This window comes from Lepisosteus oculatus, chromosome 22, assembly GCF_040954835.1.
Source record: "Lepisosteus oculatus isolate fLepOcu1 chromosome 22, fLepOcu1.hap2, whole genome shotgun sequence".
Lineage (NCBI taxonomy): Eukaryota > Metazoa > Chordata > Actinopteri > Semionotiformes > Lepisosteidae > Lepisosteus > Lepisosteus oculatus.
Window position 1 is genome coordinate 570305 of NC_090717.1, and position 27122 is coordinate 597426.

At 55.6% G+C, this 27122-nt stretch overlaps 2 protein-coding genes across 2 annotated transcripts in view; one reads left to right on the forward strand and one right to left on the reverse strand.

Annotated features, from left to right (window-relative positions):
• The first annotated feature begins 1578 nt into the window (after positions 1 to 1578).
• Positions 1579 to 23693, forward strand: LOC138224480 (nascent polypeptide-associated complex subunit alpha, muscle-specific form). Its single transcript, XM_069182032.1, has 9 exons — positions 1579 to 2012; positions 6832 to 7145; positions 8203 to 8272; positions 9105 to 9380; positions 10546 to 14800; positions 16900 to 17116; positions 17413 to 17546; positions 17664 to 17735; positions 21963 to 23693. Exons 2-9 carry the CDS (start codon positions 6849 to 6851, stop codon positions 22219 to 22221), a joined length of 5580 nt encoding a protein of 1859 aa, XP_069038133.1. The 5' UTR covers positions 1579 to 2012; positions 6832 to 6848; the 3' UTR covers positions 22222 to 23693.
• Positions 23693 to 27122, reverse strand: part of sxph (saxiphilin) — a 41494-nt gene continuing 38064 nt past the window's right edge. The window contains exon 17 of the mRNA XM_069182044.1: positions 23693 to 25554. Within this exon, the coding sequence (XP_069038145.1) occupies positions 25511 to 25554 (44 nt within the window). The 3' untranslated portion in view covers positions 23693 to 25510. The remainder of the gene's footprint in view (positions 25555 to 27122) is intronic.

Genomic DNA, 27122 nt, shown 5'->3' on the forward strand with positions numbered 1-27122 from the left:
ATACAAATCAATCAGACCAAAACACCACTTGTGAAAAACTTGAAATTTTGGAATTGCCGATCAAAGACAACCAAAACCCCTTAGACTCCCCAATCACTGAGCAGGAGCTACTGGACAAACTCCAGGCCCTCAGACCACGCAAAGCCTGTGGCCATGATGGAGTCATAAATGAGATGCTGAGACACAGCAGCCCAAAGTTGCAACAAGCCCTGCTCAAACTCCTCAATCTCATCATGACAGCTGGATGTTTCCCCGAGGCCTGGAACCAAGGACTGATCCCGCCCATCAATAAGAGTGGAGATAGACTTGATCCCAACAACTACCAGGGCATCTGTGTGAACAGTAACCTGGGGAAGGTATTCTGCAGTATCCTGAATTCACGAATACTGGCCTTCCTTACCGAACACAATGTCCTGAGCAAGAGTCAGATTGGCTTCTTAAAAGATCACCGCACATCTGATCATATTTACACCCTACACACACTGATAGACAAACATGTCCACAAAAAACACAAAGGAAAATTTTTTGTCTGCTTTGTCGATTTCAAAAAAGCATTTGACTCGATTTGTCATGATTGTTTTATAAACTTCTCCAAAGTGGCATAGGGGGCAAAGTGTACGACATAATTAAATCAATGTACTCGGAGAACAAATGTGCAGTGAAAACTGGAAACAAAAGGACCAAATTCTTCACCCAAGGCCGTGGGGTGAGACAGTGCTGCAGCCTGAGCCCAACACTGTTCAATATCTATATCAATAAATTAGCAGGAATGTTGGAGCAGTCTGCAGCTCCTGGTCTCACACTACACGACACAGAAATCAAGTTCCTGCTCTACGCAGATGACCTGGTCCTGCTGTCGCCCACAGAACAGGGGCTGCAGCAGAACCTGGCACTGCTGGAGCAGTACTGTCATACCTGGGCACTGACAGTCAATCTGGACAAGACCAGAGTTGTGGTTTTCCAGAAGAAAGCCAGACCTCAGGGAAACAGGTACAAATTCACACTGAACAACAACACATTGGAGCACACATCCAGCTACACATATCTCGGTCTCACCATCAGCTCTTCCGGGAGTTTTGACCTGGCAGTGAAGGCACTGAGGGAGAAGGCACTCAGGGCTTTCTACACAATAAGAAGGAGGCTCTTCAACATCAACCCACCAACAAGAATCTGGCTCCAAATATTTGAAAGTGTAATCCAACCCATTGCCCTATACGGCAGTGAAGTGTGGGGTCCCCTCACAGACCAGGAGTACACTCAATGGGACAAACACCCCACAGAAACTCTGCACACAGAGAGTCACAGTGAGTCTGTCTCCCAATAATTCTCAATATGTTTACAGTATCTGTACAGTATTTTATGAGATGTCTTTGTTGCAAATGTCTGTAGATTTTATTTTACTTTTATTTTTTTGTTTTGTTCCATGTTAATTTTATTATTTTTATTTGCTTTCGCAACACTGATTGTACCCATCGGTCATGCTAATAAAGCACCTTGAATTGAATTGAATTAAATTGAGGGGGAGTAGACACAGAAGGAGCTGAGCTGTTTCCAGGTCTGTCCTCTGTCCTCGGCGGCTCTGACTGCAGGACGGGGTGGGGATTCAGGGAGACGGGACAGGCAGAGCCAGTGGGATTCGGGAGAGCAGGGGAAGAGGTCCCTCCTCCCTTGCCGGGAGTATCTGTGAGCCGGCTGAGCGCCGTGCAGACAGGCTGCCCTACAGCTTTGAATTTTGAATCCGGGAGTCAGACAGAGGGGGGCAGTTCCTCCGGCGCCTATTGGCGGAAACATCCAGCGCAGCAGCCAATGGCGGCGCTGGCTGCGGCCGCGTGGCGGTAGTAGTGGGGTGCGTGCCGGAAGCGGCCATCGTGAGCGTGCGGGACTCTTCTCCACAGGGCTGGCCCGCGAGACAGGATGGATCCGCGAGCCTAGGGGTCCACGCAGGAAGAGAGCGCGTGCGAGAAGAGGGAGAGCGAGCGTGGGCGACCGCGGCGCCGCGGGGGCTTGGCCAGGCAAGCGCCGGGGGTCGTGGCCGGTGGCCGGTGGCCGGTGGCAGCGGGCGCAGCTGCGGGGGTTGTCAATGGCTGATCGCGTAAACAAACCGGACTCGGTTCAGGCTCTCATCCCGTTTCGCTCCCCCACGCGGCGGCTCGGGCTCGGCTGTGTCCGCGGGTTGATGTTCCTGCTCCAGCGAGCCCGTACCGAGCCGGTACCGAGCCAGCCGGGCTGGCTGCGCGGGGTGAGCTCCTCTTCTGTCCCTGCGAGTGCGTGTCTGTGTCGCGGACGCGCGGGGTGTGGAGTGACAGGATCTGCGCACTTCCGGGACGGAGAGCGTCCCCGCAGATGATGATGATGATGATGATGAGGCCGGCGGTGTTCGTGCGGGTCTCCCCCTCTTCCCTCATATCAGCTCCCGTCAGGAGAGCAGCGGGGTTCGGGAAAATGACCCGTTCATTTCATTTCCTTTCCTGTGCTTCCTGCATCCCCGCGGTTTAATAAGCCCACCCAAGGCGTCTGCAGGCACCCCACGCGTGTCCGAGAGCCACTGTGGACACTGTGTGACTGCTGGGGGAGAGGTGTGCGTGCCCGGGCCGGGAGCTGGAAGAACAGACCGTGCTCGGGTGCGAATGGAGGCTCAGCTGCAGCAGCCCCGTGTGACCCGCTCTGAAGCTGACAACACACGCAGCTCGAGTGTTTCTGTTTTCGGTGGATGACTGTAACCCCTCCCCTCACTCCGGTCGGGCTGCGCGCCGGTCCTGACTGGGACCGGAACACGCCCGGGCTGCCGCCGCAGCCGCAGGGGGGTCGTGTCTCCTCGTGTGGGTTTTCACTGCGTGTCCAGGCGCCCGGACAGCTGGGCTCACGGTGACCCCCGAAATGGCCTCGCCGTTGTCCGGGCCCAGAGAGGGGAAGAGAGTTCCTGTCCCAGGAGCTCTCCCAGCTGTCCTGAAAGAAGTCAGGACGGCGGCTCCGATCTTACCGCCGTTGCAGACTCCCACAGTCCTTTGCCTCAAGCAGTGCCTCCTGTTGTCAGCTGGAAGCGGGCGTGTCTGGGGCTGTCTCTGGTGTGTCTGGTGTGTCTGGCGTGTCTCTGGCATGTCTGGGGTCCCTGGGCCGTGTCTGGGGCATCTCTGGCGTGTCTGGGCTGTCTCTGGCGCGTCTGGGGTCTCTGGCGTGTCTCTGGGCTGTCTCTGGCGCGTCTGGGGTCTCTGGCGTGTCTCTGGTGCGTCTGGGGTCTCTGGCGGGTCTCTGGCGTGTCTCTGGCGTGTCTGGGGTCAGTTAAGACCGGGGGTCTGTCAGGTGCCGAGTCAGCTGGCTCAGCAGGGCTGTCAGGAGCTGGGATCAGTGCTTCTGGGTCTGCTGGTCAAGAGATCTGTCTGCACCAAGCGTACTGGTACACTGCTGCTCCTCTTCCTCTGCTGATACACTGCTGCTCCTCTTCCTCTGCTGATACACTGCTGCTCCTCTCCCCCTGCTGATACACTGCTGCTCCTCTTCCTCCCTCTCTTTCTCTCCCTGCTGATACACTACTGCTCCTCTTCCTCTCTCTCTCTCCCTGCTGATACACTACTGCTCCTCTTCCTCTCTCTCTCCCCCTGCTGATACACTACTGCTCCTCTTCCTCCCTCTCTCCCCCTGCTGATACACTACTGCTCCTCTTCCTCCCTCTCTCTCCCCCTGCTGATACACTACTGCTCCTCTTCCTCCCTCTCTCCCCCTGCTGATACACTACTGCTCCTCTTCCTCCCTCTCTCCCCCTGCTGATACACTACTGCTCCTCTTCCTCCCTCTCTCTCCCCCTGCTGATACACTACTGCTCCTCTTCCTCTCTCTCTCTTCCCCTGCTGATACACTACTGCTCCTCTTCCTCTCTCTCCCCCCCTGCTGATACACTACTGCTCCTCTTCCTCTCTCTCTCCCCCTGCTGATACACTACTGCTCCTCTTCCTCCCTCCCCCTGCTGATACACTGCTGCTCCTCTTCCCCTGCTGATACACTGCTGTTCCTCTTCCTCTCCCTCTCGCTCTCTTCCCCTGCTGATACACTACTGCTCCTCTTCCTCTCTCTCTCTCTTCCCCTGCTGATACACTACTGCTCCTCTTCCTCTCTCTCTCTTCCCCTGCTGATACACTACTGCTCCTCTTCCTCTCTCTCTCTCCCTCTCCCTGCTGATACACTACTGCTCCTCTTCCTCTCTCTCTCTCTTCCCCGATGATACACTACTGCTCCTCTTCCTCTCTCTCTCCCCCTGCTCATACACTACTGCTCCTCTTCCTCTCAATTCAATTCAATTAAATTCAAGATGCTTTATTAGCATGACCGATGGGTACAATCAGTGTTGCGAAAGCAAATAAAAATAATAAAATTAACATGAAACAAAACAAAAAATAGAAGTAAAATAAAATCTACAGACATTTTACAGACATTTACAACAAAGACATATTATAAAATATTGACATATACTGTAGGCGGCTGGAGCATTATTGGGAGACAGACTCACTGTTCCTCAGGCTGTGACAGGAGATCACATACTGGGCTGCCAGATCAACTGAGTTCCCTCCTCCCTCTCCCAGTAGGATTGGGACCCGTTGTGACTCTGGCAGGTGTGGGAACTCTGGGATTAGATTTCTGAATTTCGGGAAGAATGTTTCTCTAATCCCAGAGTATCTGTCACAGTGCAGTAGGAAGTGCACCTCTGTCTCTATTTCTCCCCGCTGGCAGTGGGAGCACAGCCTGTCCTCTCTGGGCAGCCAGGTCTGCCTGTGTCGCCCAGTTTCTATGGCCAGGTTGTGGTCACTGAGCCTGTACTTCGTCAGGGTCTGTTTCTGTTTGTTATTTTTTATTTTGGTCAAATATTCAGCTAGTGTGTATTGTCTGTTTAGGGTTCTGTAGCATTCCAGTTCATGTTGTGTTTGTGTGTGTGTGTCCCAGTGTGTGAGATATTGCTGTTTGATCTGTGCTGTGATGTGGTTGAGTCTGAGTTGTGGTGCTCTAGCAGTGCTGTCCTGATGCTGGTTGGTGTCGGTGTGGCTCAGGTCAGTGAGCCTCAGGACCAGCTGGCTCAGGGGGCTCTGTTTTGGGCTCAGCTCTTGGCTCAGCAGGGCTTTGTGGTGGTAGGAATTTTGGTCACTGTTTTTTAGGTGTAGCCAATACTTTAATATTCTTTTCTGTATGTTTATCAATAGTGGGTACTGGCCTAATTCGGCCCTGCATCCGTTGTTAGGAGTTTTTCTCTGCACATGGAGGCTGTTTCTACAGATCTCCATGTGCAGAGTTTCTGTGGGGTGTTTGTCCCATTGGGTGTAATCCTGGTCTGTCAGGGGACCCCACACTTCACTGCCGTATAGGGCAATGGGTTGGATTACACTTTCAAATATTTGGAGCCAGATTCTTGTTGGTGGGTTGATGTTGAAGAGCCTCCTTCTTATTGCGTAGAAAGCCCTGAGTGCCTTCTCCCTCAGTGCCTTCACTGCCAGGTCAAAACTCCCGGAAGAGCTGATGGTGAGACCGAGATATGTGTAGCTGGATGTGTGCTCCAATGTGTTGTTGTTCAGTGTGAATTTGTACCTGTTTCCCTGAGGTCTGGCTTTCTTCTGGAAAACCACAACTCTGGTCTTGTCCATATTGACTGTCAGTGCCCAGGTCTGACAGTACTGCTCCAGCAGTGCCAGGCTCTGCTGCAGCCCCTGTTCTGTGGGCGACAGCAGGACCAGGTCATCTGCGTAGAGCAGGAACTTGATTTCTGTGTCGTGTAGTGTAAGACCAGGAGCCGCAGACTGCTCCAACATTCCTGCTAATTCATTGATATAGATATTGAACAGTGTTGGGCTCAGGCTGCAGCCCTGTCTCACGCCGCGGCCTTGGGTGAAGAATTTAGTCCTTTTGTTTCCAATTTTCACTGCACATTTGTTCTCCGAGTACATTGATTTAATTATGTCGTACACTTTGCCCCCTATGCCACTTTGGAGAAGTTTATAAAACAATCATGACAAATCGAGTCAAATGCTTTTTTGAAATCGACAAAGCAGACAAAAAATTTTCCTTTGTGTTTTTGGTGGACGTGTTTGTCTATCAGTGTGTGTAGGGTGTAAATGTGATCAGATGTGCGGTGATCTGGCAAGAAGCCAATCTGACTTTTACTCAGGACATTGTGTTCGGTAAGGAAGGCCAGTATTCGTGTATTTAGGATACTGCAGAATACCTCTCTCTCTCCCCCTGCTGATACACTGCTGCTCCTCTTCCTCTCTCTCTCCCCCTGCTGATACACTGCTGCTCCTCTTCCTCTCTCTCCCCCTGCTGATACACTACTGCTCCTCTTCCTCTCCCTCTCTCTCTCTCTCCCTGCTGATACACTACTGCTCCTCTTCCTCTCTCTCTCTCCCCCTGCTCATACACTACTGCTCCTCTTCATCTCTCTCTCTCCCCCTGCTGATACACTACTGCTCCTCTTCCTCTGCTGATACACTACTGCTCCTCTTCCTCTCTCTCTCCCCCTGCTGATACACTACTGCTCCTCTTCCTCTCTCTCTCCCCCTGCTGATACACTGCTGCTCCTCTTCCTCTCCCTCTCTCTCTCTTCCCCTGCTGATACACTACTGCTCCTCTTCCCCGCTGATACACTACTGCTCCTCTTCCTCTCTCTCTCCCCCTGCTGATACACTACTGCTCCTCTCCCTCTCTCTCTCTTCCCCTGCTGATACACTACTGCTCCTCTTCCTCTCCCTCTCTCTCCCTGCTGATACACTACTGCTCCTCTTCCTCTCTCTCTCTCCCCCTGCTGATACACTACTGCTCCTCTTCCTCTTCCTGATGTGCCTGATCTGTCCCCAGGTCTGCCCGCGTGAGAGATGATGTTGTCCACGGTCCCAGCTGATCTGGCAGGGGGACAGCAGCTGCCCCTGTCCGTGCCGAACCCTCGTCCCCTCCCCCAGCTCTCGCCGGGGCTGTGCCGAGAGCGTCCGGGAACTGAGGGGGGGGGCGACAGAGGCGGCAGGGCTGCACCCCTCGCTGCGCCGGAGGAGGCGAGGCACCGCCGGGCCACGGCGCTGGAGCTCGGCTCAGCAGAGGTCAGCCTGAGCTCTGCCTGCGGGGATAACGGGCAGCCAGGAGGTCGGAGGGACGGAGACGTTCCTGATGCCACACTGGTGAGACTGGGAGCCACGTCCGGCACGGCTGTGCTGTTTGGGAGCTGGTGTCCAGAGCAGGGCGTTAAACTCGGGTTCGTTCATCTTCCCAATTCGCCTGAAGAGGGCGCTCTCTTGGGCGGCCCCGCGCTGTCGGTGTGCGACTGGAAACTCCAGGATGTTCCGCTGCAGGAGGGGCCTTGAGCCGGGAACCCTCCGGAGTGTTCCGATCGCTGCCTGTGGAGAGCGAGCTCTGCCCATCCAGCTACCGTGTGTGTGTGTGAGAGAGTGTGTGTGTGTGTGTGCGCGTATGAGAGAGAGTGTGTGTGTGTGTGTGTGCGTATGAGAGAGAGTGTGTGTGTGTGTGTGTGTGTGTGTGTGTGCGCGTATGAGAGAGAGTGTGTGTGTGTGTGCGCGTATGAGAGAGAGTGTGTGTGTGCGCGTATGAGAGAGAGTGTGTGTGTGCGCGTATGAGAGAGAGTGTGTGTGTGTGCGTATGAGAGAGAGTGTGTGTGTGTGCGTATGAGAGAGAGTGTGTGTGTGTGCGTATGAGAGAGAGTGTGTGTGTGTGTGCGTATGAGAGAGAGTGTGTGTGTGTGTGCGTATGAGAGAGAGTGTGTGTGTGTGTGCGTATGAGAGAGTGTGTGTGTGTGTGCGTATGAGAGAGAGTGTGTGTGTGTGCGTATGAGAGAGAGTGTGTGTGTGTGCGTATGAGAGAGAGTGTGTGTGTGTGCGTATGAGAGAGAGTGTGTGTGTGTGCGTATGAGAGAGAGTGTGTGTGTGTGCGTATGAGAGAGAGTGTGTGTGTGCGTATGAGAGAGAGTGTGTGTGTGCGTATGAGAGAGAGTGTGTGTGTGTGTGCGCGTATGAGAGAGTGTGTGTGTGTGCGCGTATGAGAGAGTGTGTGTGTGCGTATGAGAGAGTGTGTGTGTGCGTATGAGAGAGTGTGTGAGTGTGCGTATGAGAGAGTGTGTGAGTGTGTGTGTGTGAGAGAGAGTGTGTGTGTGTGTGAGAGAGTGAGTGTGAGTGTGTGAGAGAGAGTGAGTCCCCGGTCACTCCTGTCTCTGTCTCTCTGCAGGAGGGCTCTCCTCGTGGTCCCTGCGCCGGCGGCAGCGAGCAGGTGACATCGCCCAGCTCCGCGAGTCGAGGTGAGTCTCCGCTCGGTGTTGTGGAGGGGTGGGGTGGTAAGAACCCCTTGGGGTCACTCAGCTCCTGGGGGTTTCAGGGGTGCGGGGTGTACCCTGGAGTCTGGGGGTCTCAGGAGGATCAGGTCTGACTGTTATGGAAGGGGAGCTGCAGCACTACTTTCGTATTTCGGGGTTTGAAAGAATTGGCGTTGACGAGTGCATTTCAAACCACAGTCAATGTACCCTGCACACAGTGACTGGTAAAACCCCCAATCTACCCCATAAAATAGACAGACTTTCCAGGTCTGCGCAGCGCCGTGTTCTGGGATTCAGAACGAGGCAACGAGACTTCCAGTGATGTGTTGTGGCCCCGTTACACTGTAAACAAGCAGGCTGGTGAACACGGCTCTTTTAATCCAGTAGAAATGTTAAGAAATCTCGACTTAGAGATGGTTTGGCAACACATACTATTGCTCGTTAACTCTGCCTGTGTTGGAACATTCCTGGAGTGAAGCATCTGCTGCACAACCCGTTTCTGTTTGCTCTGCATCACATCGGTCACTGCAGTGACTAGTGAGCAGGAAGGGCCGAATCTGGTCGCAGGTCGTGGGACCTCGAATAAGTGCGACTTACAGCACTTTCACAAAGTCACGATTTTGTGCCCCAATTCGAAGTTTGTGAAATGTTTCTGCAACGAATTTATTCAGTTCCGGTGATTTAGTCACCAGTCTGGGACACTGGGACGGCGGCCCCGCTGTATCGCCCGTGGAGCTGCCCTCGTGCTGTCAGAGTGCGTCCTCGTGCGAGTGACCTGCCGTTTCTCTCCCTCCTCCCTGCCCCTGCCCCCCCGAAGACGGGAGTCCCCCCGCTGCCCCCCTGGCGCTCCCGCCCCGGCTGGGCCCGCTGGAGCGGGTCCTGGCGGCGCACCAGGCCGAGATGCGGCGCGTGGTGGCGGCCGCGCTGGGGGCGCTGTGCCAGCGGCTGGATGGCACGGACGGCAGGCTGGACCGGCTGTGCGCGCAGCACGAGGAGTACCGCCGCGGCATGGCCGCCCTGGGCGCGCGGCTCGACGCGCTGCAGAGGAGCCTGGCGGGCCGCGCCGCCGGCGCCCGCGGCTCGGGCGAGGCAGGTGGGTCCGGGCTCGTCCCCGTCCTCTCCCCGCTGGACGCCCCGGGGCGCACACGCGGGCCCTCGCCGCTCCTTCCCAGCATTCAGCTGGCCAGGTGGGCGTTAGATAGATGGAGACTGTATTGATCCCGTGAGGGAAAGGGCAGAGCAACAGCAGCTCAACACAGTCAACACAGTGTGACCGTCGCGGTTCCGCGCGGGCTCGTGCCCTCCGCCACCCGTTTCGTCCCTCAACACCTGGGGCGCGGACCCGGGTCTCCGGCGTAACGCACCAGGGAACCAGGCGAGCGAGCTAAAGGAGACCCCCCCAGCCCAGGGGGGGGTGACGGCACTGTATCCGAACTAGCGGCGCTACAACAGCACAGTGTAACGAAATGATACAATAATACAATACAATACAGTCAGTACAGTGAGAAGTGCACTAAGAAGAGTTACTCACAGTTAGAGCTGGGCGATAATTCGATAACGAAAATTACCGCGATATAATTTTCCTCGATATAATTTCAACACAAGTTTGATAAATGTTCGATATATATGTTAATGCTTTGCGCATGACATGCGCATGCGCACAAAATACTGCACGAGGGCGAGTGCGTGTTGCAGACCGGGCAGCTGACAGATTTAATGTTTCTGCTGTTTGGCAAGTGTTTGTTTTGTCCTTAAAATAAAGAGTTGTTTAATTTACCAATTAACTGTCTGGTTTCTTCAACTTTCACTCAGGAGAAAAAATCTGCCTTTAAACCTGAAAGAAATAATGATTTGACATTTATCGCGATAATTAGGGATATCGACTGATACGAAAATATTTACTGTGAGAATGTTTTTGGCCATATCGCCCAGCCCTACTCACAGTCCAGAACACACAAAGAACAAACCAGAACAGTACACAAAAAGTTGTATTGGACAATATAAATATAAATGTAGTTCACAAGTCCCTGGCATATATTGCACACAAACGGTCAACGGGAAAGCCTGCAGATGAGAGATGAAGATGAAAGATGTAGCAGAGAGTTTACTGTTTAGTCCCAAACAAGAAAAAGTAAAAGATAAAGTTGGCGCTCGTCCAGCGATGCGCCCAGGGCCTGTACCAGGCTGCATGGCGCGCGCTGTGATGGATGCTTACTGTTTCATTTTCCCGAGTCATTTCCAGTTTTTCCACCCCCTAGGTGAGGTCGTGGCCCCCCTGCCCGGGGCAGATCCGCCGGATCCCGAAGAAGAGATGGAGGTGTGGTCCTCGGAGACGAGAGTCGCTGACTCACCGTCGTCATGGAGGCCCTGTCCCCATGGCGACCAGACTCGGCTGTCAGATGCTGCCGCCTCGGGAGCTGAGCAGAGTGCCGGTGCAGTGCCGAGTTCCTTGGGCCCCCCCAGCCTCGCGGGGGGCGCTGGTCAGAGCTGCACGCTGGAGAGACACTGCCGGGTCCAGAGGAACCAGCTTGAGACCCGCCAGGAGTCCGCGGAGCCTCCCGCGCCATCTGGGACAGCTGCTGGCTCCCTGGTGCTGGACCTGGAAGAGCTGGAGACAGAGGGGGCTCCTGGCAGCTCCGTGGAAGGGCGGCTGGCGGGGATGGCTCATGTAGGACTTGCGGACGTTGACGTCTGGCCCTGCGAGGAAGAACGGACTCGCTGCAGCTCCCCCTGCACGGAGATCCCCCGGACAGGACCATCCGCGGACGAGCCCCAGCGTCCCGTTTCTCCAGAGGGCCGGGGCTGCTGCTGTCCCCTGAGCTCCGGAGCTGCGGCTGTGTCTCCCCATGCGGGCGGCAGCTGTGCACACTGCAGCAGGCGACTCCCGGTGTTGGTGGGCGACGGCATCACCGGGCCCAGGGCTGCTGGGGGCGACCTAGATGGGCGAACTGAGGGGCGCCTGGGAGGCGCAGAGGGGGACGGCAACGGAAGAACTGAGGGGCACCTGGGAGGCGCAGAGGGGGGCAGCAAGGGACGAACTGAGGGGCGCCTGGGAGGTGCAGAGGGGGACAGCGACGGGCAAACAGAGGGGCACCTGGGAGGCGCAGAGGGGGACAGCGACGGGCAAACAGAGGGGCACCTGGGAGGCGCAGAGGGGGACAGCGACGGGCAAACAGAGGGGCACCTGGGAGGCGCAGAGGGGGACAGCGACGGGCAAACAGAGGGGCACCTGGGAGGCGCAGAGGGGGACAGCGACGGGCAAGCAGAGACGCGCCTGGGAGGCGCAGAGGAGGACATCGACGGGCAAGCAGAGACGCGCCTGGGAGGCGCAGAGGGGGACAGCGACGGGCAAGCAGAGGAGTGCCTGGGAGGCGCAGAGGGGGACAGCGACGCTGGAACAAGCCCCTCGATATCGGGGCCGCCCTCCCAAGGGACATCACTTGAGCGAGCGCCTGCGGGAGGCGAGGTCGACCTCCCAGCTGCTGACCGCGGGAGCTCCGGGGAGATTGCGTCTGCGTCCAGAGATTGTGCGTCGCCGGAAGTTGGTGGAGCTTCTCCTTGCATGCCGGACACTCAGGAAGGAGTCTCTGCAGTCGCCGGCCTGTTGCAAGAGGGACTAATCGAGGAGCGACAGGCGGAGCAGCAGAATCTGGAAGCACACAAGGACAGGGACCCGGAGGTGGCGATGTGTCGTTCGCCATCCATAGAACTCAGAGCCGGCTCTTCTTCGGAGATGGACACTTCGGTATCCACGGAGCTCAGAGCCGGCTCCTCTCCGGACACGGACACTTTGATATCCCCGGAGCTCAGAGCCCGCTGCTCTCCGGAGAGGAACACTGCGATATCCCCGGAGCTCAGAGCCCGCTGCTCTCCGGAGAGGAACACTGCGATATCCCCGGAGCTCAGAGCCGGCTCCTCTCCGGAGAGGGACACTGCGATATCCCCGGAGCTCAGAGCCGCCTCCTCTCCTGAGAGGGAGACTGCGATATCCCCGGAGCTCAGAGCCGGCTCCTCTCCGGGGACGGACACTGCGATATCCCCGGAGCTCAGAGCCGGCTCCTCTCCGGGGACGGACACTGCGATATCCCCGGAGCTCAGAGCCGCCTCCTCTCCGGAGAGGGAGACTGCGATATCCCCGGAGCTCAGAGCCGCCTCCTCTCCGGAGAGGGAGACTGCGATATCCCCGGAGCTCAGAGCCGCCTCCTCTCCGGGGACGGACACTGCGATATCCCCGGAGCTCAGAGCCCGCTCCTCTCCGGGGATGGACACTGCGATATCCCCGGAGCTCAGAGCCGCCTCCTCTCCGGGGACGGACACTGCGATATCCCCGGAGCTCAGAGCCGGCTTCTCTCCGGAGAGGGACACTGCGATATCCCCGGAGCTCAGAGCCCCCTCCTCTCCGGAGAGGGAGACTGCGATATCCCCGGAGCTCAGAGCCGCCTCCTCTACGGAGAGGGAGACTGCGATATCCCCGGAGCTCAGAGCCGGCTCCTCTCCGGAGACGGACACTGCGATATCCCCGGAGCTCAGAGCCCGCTCCTCTCCAGGGACGGACACTGCGATATCCCCGGAGCTCAGAGCCGGCTCCTCTCCGGAGAGGGACACTGCGATAGCCCCGGAGCTCAGAGCCCGCTCCTCTCCGGAGAGGGACACTGCGATATCCCCGGAGCTCAGAGCCCGCTCCTCTCCGGGGACGGACACTGCGATATCCCCGGAGCTCAGAGCCCGCTCCTCTCCGGGGACGGACACTGCGATATCCCCGGAGCTCAGAGCCCGCTCCTCTCCGGGGACGGACACTGCGATATCCCCGGAGCTCAGAGCCGGCTCCTCTCCGGAGAGGGACACTGCGATATCCCCGGAGCTCAGAGCCCGCTCCTCTCCGGAGAGGGACACTGCGATATCCCCGGAGCTCAGAGCCCGCTCCTCTCCGGGGACGGACACTGCGATATCCCCGGAGCTCAGAGCCCGCTCCTCTCCGGGGACGGACACTGCGATATCCCCGGAGCTCAGAGCCCGCTCCTCTCCGGGGACGGACACTGCGATATCCCCGGAGCTCAGAGCCGGCTCCTCTCCGGAGAGGGACACTGCGATATCCCCGGAGCTCAGAGCCCGCTCCTCTCCGGAGAGGGACACTGCGATATCCCTGGAGCTCAGAGCCGCCTCCTCTCCGGAGAGGGACACTGCGATATTCCTGGAGCTCAGAGCCGCCTCCTCTCCGGAGAGGGACACTGCGATATCCCCGGAGCTCAGAGCCGGCTCCTCTCCGGGGACGGACACTGCGATATCCAGCAGCCTTCTCCCGGACACCGAGCCGCCCGTCTCCTGCCCCGGACACCCTGGGACACACGCTGCCGGGCCCGTCCCGGTGCCGCGCCAGGGGCCGTGCAAGAGGAAGAGGCTGGGACAGTGTCGGCAGCAGCCCCTCCGGACCTGCAAGTCCAGGCCCGAGACCCCGAGCCCATCCGGCGCCGCCCTGTTCGCGGGCACCGCCCTGGCGAGCAGCCGGACTCGAGAGCCCGCGGGCCTGGCCCGAAGCGTGCCCGGGGGGCACCGGGGGGAGACGAGGCTCGTCTGCCTTGCGAACGGCAGCCGCAGACCCCCGCAGGTCCGCCCGAGCCCCCCGGACGGTATCGCACCGCGGAGCCGCGGCGGCGGTCAGGCTCTGCTCCTGAAGCTGGCCGACTTGGCCGGCAGCCTGGCTTCCCTCCAGGAGCCGCGGGCCCTGTCCCGCCCTCCGGGGGTGCCGTGGTGCCGCTGGCCAGGCAGGGCGCCCGGTCCGGGGGCGTCCGCCGCCCCTGCCTGCCTGAAACCGCTCTGGGGGGGGGCGGTTTTCTGCCGAGTCGTCCCTCGCCTGAAGGGGCGCCCCAGGAATCTCCGCTTCCAGGCGCCAGTGGCCGAGCAGGTGCTTCCCGAGCTGCCCGCCTTCCTGCCCGGCCGGTGGCGGCCCCTGGTGACGATCAGCAGCCCCCTCCTGCCCCTCTCCTTCCGGATCGACCTGGGTGTCCCGGCCCGCCCTGGCTCGCCGCCCCCCTGCATCTCCTCGGACCCGTCGCCGGCGGGGCGTGGAGCCCTCCTGCTCCGTGGCGCAGACTGGGCGTGCTCCGTCCTGCTGCCCGGTGCGGCGGGCGGCTCGGGCCCCGGTGGGGCCGCGCTGGCGCAGCTGCAGGACGTGCTGCTGGCCGGCTCGGACTGCCACGCCGCCCTGGGCAGCTTCCGCAGGGGCCGCGTGCCCAGGCGGGCCACCCCCCGGCCTGGGTCCGGCCTGCGCACGGTGCTGGCGCTGTCGTCGCCCACCCGCTACCGCCTGTGGACGAGGCAGCGCGGCGCGGGCGGGCCTCTCGGAGAGGGTTTCCGGGTGCTGCTGTCCCAGACGCAGCCCCTCCCCCAGGGCGACAGCCTGCTCCCCTCCTTGCACTGCTTCCTGGGAGGGGTCCTGGGGTCCTGGGGCAGCCGACCACCCCACTCCTGCCTGACTGACCTCGCCCCCCTGTGCGGCACAGAGACGGATCGCAGGTGAGGGGGCGAGAGTGTGCGTGTGAGGGAGCGAGGGAGGGTGTAAGAGTGCGAGGGAGCATGAAAATGCAGGAGAGTGAGTGAGAGTGTGTGTGAGGGGGTGAGGGTGCGTGTAAGAGTGCGAGAGAGCGCGTAAGAGTGCAAGGGAGCATGAGAGTGTGGGAGAGCGAGTTAAGAGTGCGTGTGAGAGTGCGAGGGGGCGAGGGAGCGTGTAAGAGTGCAAGGGCGTGTGTAAATGCGAGAGAGCTTGTTCGAGTGTGAGGGAGAGAGTGTACTGTAAGAGTGTGAGGGAGAGAGTGTACTGTAAGAGTGTGAAGGGGCAAGGGAGAGTTCTGAGAGTGCGAGGGAGAGCGTGTAAGAGTGTGAGGAGGCGAGGGAGAGCGTGTGAGGGGACGAGGGAGAGCGTGTAAGAGTGTGAAGGGACGTGGGAGAGCGTGTAAGAGTGTGAAGGGACGTGGGAGAGCGTGTAAAAGTGTGAAGGGACGTGGGAGAGCGTGTAAGAGTGAAGGGGCGAGGGAGAGCGTGTAAGAGTGCGATGACGCGTGTAAGAGTGCGAGGGAGAGCGTGTAAGAGTGTGAGGAGGCGAGGGAGAACGTGTAAGAGTGCGATGGCGCATGTAAGAGTGCGAGGGAGAGCGTGTAAGAGTGCGAGGGAACATGAGAGTGCGGGAGAGCGAGTTAGAGTGTGTGTGAGAGTGCGAAGGCGCGTGTAAGAGTGCTAGAGAGCGTGTGGGGGCGAGGGAGCGAGAGAGCATGTAAGAGTGCGAGAGTGCGAGGGCTCGTGTAAGAGTGCAAGGGAGTGAGGGAGCATGTAAGAGTGCGGGAGAGCGAATTAGAGTGCGCGTGAGAGTGTGAGGGAGCGTGGGAGAGCGTGTAAGAGTGCGTGGGAGCGTATAAGAGTGCGAGGGAACTGAGGGAGCGTGTAAGAGTGAGAGAGTGCGAGGGCTCGTGTAAGAGTGTGGGAGTGAGGGAGCATGTAAGTGCGTGGGAGCGTGTAAGAGTGCAACGTAAGTGAGGGCGCATTAAGAGTGCGAGGGAACTCCGGGAGCGTGTAAGGGTGTGAGGGTGCAAGAGAGTGTATAAGAGTGCTAGGGCACAGAAAGTGTGTTTGAGTGCGAGGGAGCGTGTTTGAGTGTGAGAGAGCGAGGGAGAGCAAGTGATCAGCACCTGCTGATCAAGCAGCCGTCTTACCCTTAAGCTTGCCAAAGATGGGGTGACGTTCCCCCGGATCCCTCAGCTGTGAACAGAGCCGCAGTCCAGGGAGGAGAGCCTGGCGACGGTGTCAGGCCAGCGCTGTGGGGGGTGGGATGTCGGGGGGGATGCACTCAGGGCTGGGGATGCCCAGTGGGAGACCATTCCTGTAGGATGTAGGAAAGTTGCCATAACGAGACCAGCCCTTTCTGGGCTGCTGGGAGATCTGGGGACCCCCACACTTGCTGGTTTTCATCCCAGCCCAGCTGCTTACCTGATTGGATCCATGGCTGGAGAATTGAGGTGCCTGATACACGAACGTTTGAAAGTTTTCTGAGACGTGCAGCAGTTACACAATACACAGTGAAGGATCGGTCGAGTCAGTCCTGCACCATCAAATAAGGCAAATAAGGGTCCAGATGGATAACAGAGCAGCTGGAAAGGAAGCTGACAGCTGTGGGGGGGGTGGGATCCCTCCTGTGGAATTGCTGCTGCTGCCTGTGACGTGATGCCAGACCCTCTGCCATGGCGGCGAGGTGAGGTGTGACCTCGTGACCTCGTGACCTCGTGCTTCTGCGGGTCACAGGTTGCTGGCTGGCGGAACAGGCTTGATCTCTGTTTCGAGTACAGTGGGTTCAGCTGGACTCGGATGTTGTATCTGAAGTGTTGCAGGCGGGAAGGTTGTGGGTTCGAAGCCGTGTGAAGCTCTGTTGTGCTGCAGTAGCTTTTTGTGCTTTTGGCATCTTCTGATTTAGAAGCATTGCTACAGGGAGGCAGGCAGCATAGCTCTAGGCTGAGGGCTGTGAGAGTCCATGGAGAGGGAGCAGACTGTAATGCTGCACAAAGATGTAAAATAACCTTTCTTTTTCCCCCTCTCTCTGCCCTCTCCCCTCTCTCTCCTCGATGAAGCTCGTCCAGACAGCTGGACTGCACTGTCTCCGTCCTGCCTCGCCCTCTGTCCAGACCTGCACTGCCTGCGTCCTCCCTCCTCTCTGACCCTCCGCCAGACCCCCACCTCGGCCTTCCCAGCGCGGAGCCGCCGTGTCCCGAGGGCTCGGACAGCGAGGAGGAGGAGGGCTACAGCCCGGCAGGGGCCGACTCCGGCCACCAGACGGCCCCCAGGGAGGTGAGACCCGGAAGAAGGGGTGGGATTGCGAGTCGGGAAAGGGGCTGGAAGAGTGGAGCTGGGCTTTGCCCTGTGACCGGCCGGCAGCACGGCGCAAGGCCTGATGCAGACGCTGGGACTGTCCTGCTTCCAGCACAGAGGCCCGGAGAGCAGTGCTGGCCGTGCAGGGGCTTCTGGGACTGTGGTGTGGTGACCAGGAAGAGCTGTCCTGTCTGCTGTGAAGTGTGCAGTGACCCCACACGCTGGACAGGCTCAGCCTCTCTTCATTTACTCCCCTCCCTCTGTGCCTTTCTCAGGACGGGCTGTCCGAGAAGAAGCTGGTGGAGCAGCCAGGCCAGCGCTCCAAGAGAGTGTCCCAGATCCGAATCCGGAAAGCTGTCCCCAAGCCGGACAACAACCTAACCCCCATGGGGCTCCCTAAACCAAAGAGGTCAGCGGACGTCGTGAGCGGCCAGCGTGTGTGCTTGTGTGTGCAGAGCGAACTGCCGGCTTCGCACGGGGCTCCGGCGGCGCGCTGACCCATCCCTCTGCTGTCCTCTGTCCCCAGATTGAAGAAGAAGGAGTTCAGCCTGGAGGAGATCTACACCAACAAGAACTACTGCTCCCCTCCTTCCAACAGGTCAGTCCTCTCCGCCTGCTCTTCCTTAAAACGACGTCAGGGCTGGAATTTCCGCGCAGGATTGCGGGTTTTCCACACGATTTTCGCTATTCCTGCAACTCCAGCGTTTATAGTGCCAGAATTTTCCTCACGCATTTATTGGCAAGCCATCTCCCAAGCAGAATTCGCCCAATCCACACGTATTCTCTGTCGGACTGAGTTTTCCCAGCGTGTTGCACGGCACTCCTGCAGGCCTTGGTGACGTTGCACTACACTAACGTTACACTCTTCATCCGGTTACACTATTGCTATTGCGGTTACACTATTCATGCGGTTACACTATTGCTATCCCGTTACACTATTCATGCAGTTACACTATTGCTATCCCGTTACACTATTCATGCAGTTACACTATTGCTATCCCGTTACACTATTCATGCGGTTACACTATTGCTATCCCGTTACACTATTCATGCGGTTACACTATTGCTATCCCGTTACACTATTCATGCGGTTACACTATTGCTATTCCGTTACACTATTCATGCGGTTACACTATTGCTATTCCGTTACACTATTCATGCAGTTACACTATTGCTATCCCGTTACACTATTCATGCGGTTACACTATTGCTATTCCGTTACACTATTCATGCAGTTACACTATTGCTATCCCGTTACACTATTCATGCGGTTACACTATTGCTATTGCGTTACACTATTCATGCGGTTACACTATTGCTATTGCGTTACACTATTCATGCAGTTACACTATTGCTATCCCGTTACACTATTCATGCGGTTACACTATTGCTATTCCGTTACACTATTCATGCAGTTACACTATTGCTATCCCGTTACACTATTCATGCGGTTACACTATTGCTATCCCGTTACACTATTCATGCGGTTACACTATTGCTATTCCGTTACACTATTCATGCGGTTACACTATTGCTATCCCGTTACACTATTCATGCGGTTACACTATTGCTATTCCGTTACACTATTCATGCGGTAACACTATTGCTATCCCGTTACACTATTCATGCGGTTACACTATTGCTATTCCGTTACACTATTCATGCAGTTACACTATTGCTATCCCGTTACACTATTCATGCGGTTACACTATTGCTATTGCGTTACACTATTCGTGCAGTTACACTATTGCTATCCCGTTACACTATTCGTGCGGTTACACTATTGCTATCCCGTTACACTATTCATGCAGTTACACTATTGCTATCCCGTTACACTATTCGTGCGGTTACACTATTGCTATTCCGTTACACTATTCATGCGGTTACACTATTGCTATTGCATTACACTATTCATACAGTTGCGTTGCACATCTCACATTCGTTATTGTCAGACAAATAGACGTAGAAAACTGCTTCATTTTGATTCAGAATCGATTAAGGTTGAATCCACGCAAGAACTTCATAATCTAGCCAGTAAACCCGATCAAAAACGTAGCGTTGGTTGAAAAGAAAGTCTAGTTTTGAAGAAGACGACCCCCCCCACAGAGATGTAATGACGGGGACGAGGAGATTCACAAAAGAAACAGCGAGTGGAAACCCGCAGAGCCCACACCCCCTTATTGAAATTTCAGCTTTTGTTGATGTAAAGGCTGAAATCAAGATAAATCATGTCAGACATTACAGCTTTAATAAGATCTGGTAATCAACACTAGATCGTTCCTAAAAATACATTTGTTTTTAGGAAAGATAATTCAAAATAAAAAACTTTCAGTGCCTCTCTCTCAATTCAACTCAAGATGCCTTATTGGCATGGCCAATGAAAAAATAGGTGTTGCCGAAGCAAAACAAATACAATTAACATAAAATCTACAGACATTTACAATTAATGTAAATTAATACATTATTAATACATTTACGTTCAAACTAGCATTATTGAGAGTGCAGAGTACAAATCCACTGGATACCTTTTTGTCGAGCAGAAGAGGAGTTTATTGTATATTTGTCCAAAGAGAAGCACGCTCCTTTTAATTAGGAAGATGGTTCTAACAAGAAAAGTTACAGCTGCCCTTTTATACACAGAATACAAAGAGCTTAAGTCTCAAAAAGAAAAAAACTTCAATTAATTAATTTAATTAATTACTTTCTATTGGTTAAGCAAATATCTACTTTAATCAGAAGATGTCTACGTTTTTAGCTATATCAGTGTATTCCAAAAGCAGGTAGTTACAGTTGGCCTTCTACACAAAAATTTTTCTTTGGGATTCTTAAAACAACCCTTCTTTGTATCTGCTGGCCCCTGGTCTTATCAACAGCAGATACATTTAATGTTGTAGTTGGTGTTTTGCTGAACATGCTGTACAGAGAAGGAATTTTAACCCTTCAGGAGACAGGCTCAATGCTACTCAGGCTGTTACAGGAGATCACACACTGGGCTGCCAGATCAACTGAGTTCCCTCCTCCCTCTCCCAGTAGGATTGGGACCTGTTGTGATTCTGGCAGGTGTGGGAACTCTGGGATTAGATTTCTGAGTTTAGGGAAGAATGTTTCTCTAATCCCAGAGTATCTGTCACAGTGCAGTAGGAAGTGCACCTCTGTCTCTATTTCTCCCCACTGGCAGTGGGAGCACAGCCTGTCCTCTCTGGGCAGCCAGGTCTGCCTGTGTCGCCCAGTTTCTATGGCTAGGCTGTGGTCGCTGAGCCTGTACTTCGTCAGGGTCTGTTTCTTTTCAGTTTCTTATCATCGTTAAATATTCGGCTAGTGTGTGTTGCCTCTTTGGGTTCTGTAGCATTCCAGTTTATTTTGTGTCTATTGGCCTAATTCGACCCTGCACACGCTGTTAGGAGATCTCCAAGTGCAGTGTTTCTGTGGGGTGTTTGTCCCATTGAGTGTACTCCTGGTCTGTGAGGGGACCCCACACTTCACTGCCGTATAGGGCAATGGGTTGGATTACACTTTCAAATATTTGGAGCCAGATTCTTGTTGGTGGGTTGATGTTGAAGAGCCTCCTTCTTATTGCGTAGAAAGTCCTGAGTGTCTTCTCTCTCAGTGCCTTCACTGCCAGGTCAAAACTCCCAGAAGAGCTGATGGTGAGACCGAGATATGTGTAGATGGATGTGTGCTCCAATGTGTTGTTGTTCAGTGTGAATTTGTACCTGTTTCCCTGAGGTCTGGCTTTCTTCTGGAAAACCATAACTCTGGTCTTGTCAAGATTGACTGTCAGCGCCCAGGTCTGACAGTACTGCTCCAGCAGTGCCAGGTTCTGCTGCAGCCCCTGTTCTGTGGGCGACAGCAGGACCAGGTCATCTGCGTAGAGCAGGAACTTGATTTCTGTGTCGTGTAGTGTAAGACCAGGAGTTGCAGACTGCTCCAACATTCCTGCTAATTCGTTGATATAGATATTGAACAGTGTTGGGCTCAGGCTGCAGCCCTGTCTCACCCCACGGCCTTGGGTGAAGAATTTAGTCCTTTTGTTTCCAATTTTCACTGCACATTTTTTTTTCTTCGAGTACACTGATTTGATTATGTTCAAGCAGTTCAGGTGGGTCAGCTGCGTAGGCTGCAAAGGAACGAGTAATGGGTTTATTCCATGCTGAAAAGAGGAAAAAGGAAACGCAATGTTTCAACTGTGGTGCCTTCAGCCAAAACTTCTTTTCAGCATGGAATTAAACCCATTACTCGTTCCTTAATGATGTCGTACACTTTGCCCCCTATACCACTTTGGAGTAGTTTATAAAACAATCTTTCATGCCAAATCGAGTCAAATGCTTTTTTGAAATCGACAAAGCAGGCAAAAATTTTTCCTTTGTGTTTTTGGTGGACGTGTTTGTCTATCAGTGTGTGTAGGGTGTAAATGTGATCAGATGTGCGGTGATCTTTTAAGAAGCCAGTCTGACTCTTGCTCAGGACATTGTGTTCGGAAGGAAGGCCAGTATTCGTGTATTTAGGATACTGCAGAATACCTTCCCCAGGTTACTGTTCACACAGATGCCCCGGTAGTTGTTGGGATCGAGTTTATCTCCACTCTTATAAATGGGCGTGATCAGTTCTTGGTTCCAGGCCTCGGGGAAACATCCGGCTGTCATGATGAGATTGAGGAGTTTGAGCAGGGCTTGTTGCAACTTTGAGCTGCTGTGTCTCAGCATCTCATTTATGACTCCATCATGGCCACAGGCTTTGCATGGTCTGAGGGCCTGGAGTTTGTCCAGTAGCTCCTCCTCAGTGATTGGGGAGTCTAAGGTCTGCCTCTCTCCCTGTCTGGCTGCAGCCTGGAGACGATCTTCGAGGAGCCCAGGGAGAAGAACGGCGCGCTGGTCTGCATCGGGCAACAGAAGAGGAAGCGCATGCTGGACTTCCCGGACTTCACGTTGCCGCGGAAACGGCGGGCGCGGGGGGGCGTGCGGGTGCGCGGCGGGCGGGGCAGGGGTCGGAGGGCGCGGCAGGGCGACGCAGATCTCGACCTGCAGCTGATCGAGAGGCTGAGCGACCTGGACCACTTCCTGACGCAGGAGGGGCTGGAGGTGTGAGGGGCACAGACCCCTGCGCCCCGCCCCGCCACACAGCCGCGCCCCGCCCCGCCCTCCAACCCCGCGACAGCTGCACCGCCGCGAGGCTCCACAGCGCCCCCTGGCGATCGGCAGTGCGGCCCTGCCAGGGTGACCGAGGACATGATCACCCCAGCGGGGATCCCTGATACCCCTGGGCCCCCGCGGGGGTCTGGGACCCGGGTCCGGCCAGCCGGCCGATTGTTCCATAAGAGGAGCGTTGTCGTGGCGAGGATCTGCGCTGCTGTCCGTTTCTCAGAGACGATAACGATGATGCTGCTGTTGTCCTGTGAGCTTAGAATCTGATATTTCACTGAATCCCAGAAAATCACGTTCCTCTCGTGTAGTTTTCGGTGATTGTCGGAATTCGAATGTTTTGTTACGCTTCAAGTGATTCTCTCGAACCGTACGTGGCCTTAGAGCGGATCGCTCTTGGAAATCGGCACGTCCCGGGTCTTCTGCACGGAGCGAATCCGCCCGGATTGCAGGCGCTGGCCGGGGCCCCTGTGCGGAGACGCAGGCTGGACTCCACCAGTCCGGCAGTTAACTGGAGCTCAGTTCCTGGGTGTCCCGGGTCCCGGAGGCTCGGAGCCATTCTGCAGGCAGCAGGAGGTCTGGAGGTCGGGGGGGGGCTGGGGGTGAGAGGGGGCTGCGCTCCGGCGGCGCTGGGGCGAGTGTTTGGCGATGGAGTGGGACACGGGGAGCACTGCTTTTGAAGTATGAGAGGAAGGGTGACTGCCCTTTCCTCGGCCTGCGTGTCCCTCTGCCTGATTGTCCACTTCGGGTTCTGCGCCAGTCCGTGTGTCCGAGTCCAGGAACCTGCCGGAGTTTGCCTTCCCTCAGCCTCACAGCAGCGGTTTTGTGGGAGACCGGACCCAGGGGCAGGGCGGTCAGTCCATCGGTCACTTCCGAGCTTGGCTCTGTTTTCTGAGCAGCTCTGTGCAGTTCGCAGGGTTGCCCGGCGGTCCACCAGGGTCCATCGACTTCCTCTTGCAGGACTTGGGCAGATGACCGGCTTCCTGACCCGGACCCGAGTGTGGGGTTGAGATGGGCTCTGCCGGGCCTCTGCGGCCTTCCCCCGCCCTGGGCTTGCGCACAGACTCCTGGACAGCTCTGAGGTGGACAGCCGGACAGCGGTCTCGGCCGGCGCTCGCTGCCGGGGAGCCTGACCGATTCTTCGGTTTCTCTTTAATTGTGCACAGAAGCAGGTGTTTTGTGTATACACTGGTACAAATGTGGCAGACTCGAGCTTTCTTTCTGTTCGGCCCCTGCTTGCATTGCTTCTGCGTTTTGAGGTTTGAACGCGCCTCAGCCTGGTTGCTCGTCCGTGTCACAGCTGTCTCTCCCTCGAGAGCCCCGCACAGACCAACACACTAAAGGTTAATATTGTTCATCATTGTGATTTTATTTTAATATATTTTTTTTTTATTTATGAAATAAAGTGTTGAGACTTGTTTAAAGGCTGGGGCTCGACTGTGTTCTCCTCGCAGGACGACGTGGGGAGTGTTGCACCTTTCGTTTCGGGTGGTGTGTACGCCCTCCCCCCTCCTGCCTCCCTCTCTGTCCGGCTGGTCAGATTTTTCAGTTCGCTCTTTCCAGTATTTGATGCCCTTCTCGGGAATAAGGGGCTGAGAACCCGATGGAATTCCTCAGTTCGGAGCGTTTCCCCCCAGGTGCCCCATGGAGGAGCCCTGATCTTATCAGACAATCAGTTTTGGCTCTGTATCGTTTCGCACGCAGCGGTAAGAGTGGGGGTCTGCTTGCGGACAGGCGGGGAAAGAGGACTGATAGACCTGGGCTGGGCCTGAGCTACAGTCCTGCCACTGGGACCTGGGCCTGGAGCATAGAGGGTGTGTCTGGCCATTCCTGATTTAACTGATCACTAACCTGAACAAAATGTCCCAAGTTGCTGGTTTAAGAGGGGAGGTTAAATCCTGCTGGACTCCTGCACTCCAGAGCAAGTTATTCTGTCGCGAATAACGAGAAGGAATAACAGACCAGACGTTTGTCCCAGCCCCAGAGTAAACGGGGACAGTACACGCCTTGTTTATTACTCGGGGATGAAATGTTAGCAGAGCTGGAAGTGCACTGGGGAAGTTGCCAGGTGGCAGCACTAACTGTGCCGTTTGTCTCCGTGTGAGAATTGGAGCCTGTAGAGCTACCAGGGAGCCATCACTGAGACCAGGTCAGGAGCTCTGCCTGCTGGCGTTACTGTTCCTGCCTGGAAACCAAGAGGCGGGGAAGGGCTTTCTGGAAAAGTGCTCTTATAAAAGAGCAGGTCCGCGGTTTCCAGGCCACGAGGGGAGAGGTTTTCCTGCGGCCCCCTCCCTCTCTCCTCACTGCTCTGTGCACAGCCTGTCGCAGACCTGTGCAGCAGGGAACACTGCTCCTGTCCTGGAAACGGCAGCTGAGATTCGGCCTGAATTCAGATTGTATGATTGTGTGGCGTTTGTGTGGTGTTCTTACTAGTTTGGTGAGAGCTGCCTATGAATGAGTCCCTTGCAGGTGTCTTTATTGGCTGTCTGTGCCTGGGACAGGTGTCCTGTCCTTTTGCTGCACTGTGTGAAAGTCACTCCTGGAAGAGTGTTTGACTGATGTTGTTTTAAAGTTTGTTTGTTTTTTTCCGGGAAGGGTGCAGGAACTGTGACCTGTGTAATATTGTCCATCATGTGTGAGAGTTGCTACCTCACTGCTCTGTGTGCCGGGTTCGATTCTGAACTGGGGATCCTGCCGTGTGGAGCTTGCATGCTCTCCCTGGGGGGGTGGACAACCAGGGATTTCTCCCGGTGCTCTGGTAACGTGCTGCCTGGGGTTTAGCCGCCGTTCCCAAACTGTGTGTGTGTGTGTTCCCGCGACAGACTGACGTCCCTTCCAGAATGTGGCTGCTCTTTGCACCCGACACTTCCAGCACTCCCAGGATGGGCGCTGGCTTGGTGAGGCCCTTCCTGGGAAGAAGGGGCTGAGACCCGATGGAATTCCTCAGTTCTGCTGAAGGGAGCGTTTCCACCAAGGTGCAGATGTGGACCGGGGCACAGTGCACCATGGAGGAGCCCTGTGTGTTCTGATCTGATCAATCAGTTTTGGCTCTGTATCGTTTCACAACCAGCCGTGAAAGTGGGGGGTCTGCTCGCGGACAGGCGGGGAGAGTTCCTGCCTGGAAACGGAGAGGCGGGGAAGGGCTTTCTGGAAAAGTGCTTTTATAAAAGAGCAGGTCCGCGGCTTGCAGGCGGGAGAGCATTTCCTGCGGCCCCTCCCTCTCTCCGGCGGGGGCTCAGTACACACTGCACACATCCTGGGCGCAGAACTCCAGGACATCTGGGGACAGAAGGGCAAAGAGGAGGTTAGTGAGACAGGCTGTCAGGCCCCTCTTTCTTCTTCCCTTACAGAGCTCAGCTTTCACGCCTCTGCTCCTGATTCCAGTTTCTCTGGTCTCTCTTTATCATCGTCCCTGCGCTGCTTCTGCAGCTGAAACACTGTTCCTCTTTTCCTCTTCTCAGCCAGAAATCCCCCTTTCCACACTGGAAGGTCACAGGGCAGTGTGGGGTCCCCTGACAGACCAGGAGCACACCCAATGGGACAAACACTCCACAGAAACTCTGCACATGGAGATCTGTAGAAACATCCTCCGTGTGCAGAGAAAAACACCTAACAACGGGTGCAGGGCCGAATTAGGCCAGTACCTACTATTGATAAACATACAGAAAAGAATATTAAAGTATTGGCTACACCTAAAAAACAGCGACCAAAATTCCTACCACCACAAAGCCCTGCTGAGCCCAAAACAGAGCCCCCTGAGCCAGCTGGTCCTGAGGCTCACCGACCTGAGCCACACCAACACTAACCAGCCTCAGGACAGCACTGCTAGAGCACCACAACTCAGACTCAACCACATCACAGCACAGATCAAACAGCAATATCTCACACACTGGGACACACACACACAAACACAACATAAACTGGAATGCTACAGAGCCCTAAACAGACAATACACACTAGCCGACTATTTAACGATAAGAAACTGAAAAGAAACAGACCCTGACGAAGTACAGGCTCAGTGACCACAGCCTGGCCATAGAAACTGGGTGACACAGGCAGACCTGGCTGCCCAGAGAGGACAGGCTGTGCTCCCACTGCCAGCGGGGAGAAATAGAGACAGAGGTGCACTTCCTACTGCACTGTGACAGATACTCTGGGATTAGAGAAACCTTCTTCTCTAAATTTACTAATCAGAATTCCCTACTGGGAGAGGGAGGAGGGAAGGCAGTTGAACTGGCTGCCCAGTGTATGATTTCCTGTCACAGCCTGAGGAGTAGTGAGCCTGTCTCCCAGTAATGCTCCATATGTTTATATGTAAAAATCTTATGATGTGTCTGTATTGTAAATGTCTGTAGATTTTGTTAATTATATTTGTTTTGCTTTGGCAATACTGATTTTACTCATTGGTCATGCCAATAAAGCATCTGGAATTTTATTGAATTAAATTGCGGGCTGGAATGTGGGCATCTCTTTAACCAGCTCTGTCTTACCACCCCCACAAGATCAATACTGCTGGTGTTACAGGCCTGTCTGCAGTTGAGGGAGGTGCTGGTGCTACAGGACTGCAGGACTGTGCACAGTTGAGGGAGGCGCTGGTGTTACAGGACTGTGTGCAGTTGAGGGAGGCGCTGGTGTTACAGGACTGTGTGCAGTTGAAGGAGGCGCTGGTGCTACAGGACTGTGTGCAGTTGAGGGAGGTACTGGTGTTACTGGACTGTGTGCAGTTGAAGGAGGTGCTGGTGTTACAGAACTGTGTGCAGTTGAGGGAGGTGCTGGTGCTACAGGACTGTGCGCAGTTGAGGGAGGCGCTGGTGTTACAGGACTGTGTGCAGTTGAGGGAGGCGCTG

Excerpts from the sequence above, each read along its gene's own strand:
- LOC138224480 (XM_069182032.1), top strand. The coding sequence starts at position 6,849 with ATGATGTTGTCCACGGTCCCAGCTGATCTGGCAGGGGGACAGCAGCTG. Across the intron at positions 7,146-8,202 it reads ACGTTCCTGATGCCACACTG|GAGGGCTCTCCTCGTGGTCC; the intron begins GTGAGACTGGGA and ends GTCTCTCTGCAG. Across the intron at positions 9,381-10,545 it reads CCGCGGCTCGGGCGAGGCAG|GTGAGGTCGTGGCCCCCCTG; the intron begins GTGGGTCCGGGC and ends TCCACCCCCTAG.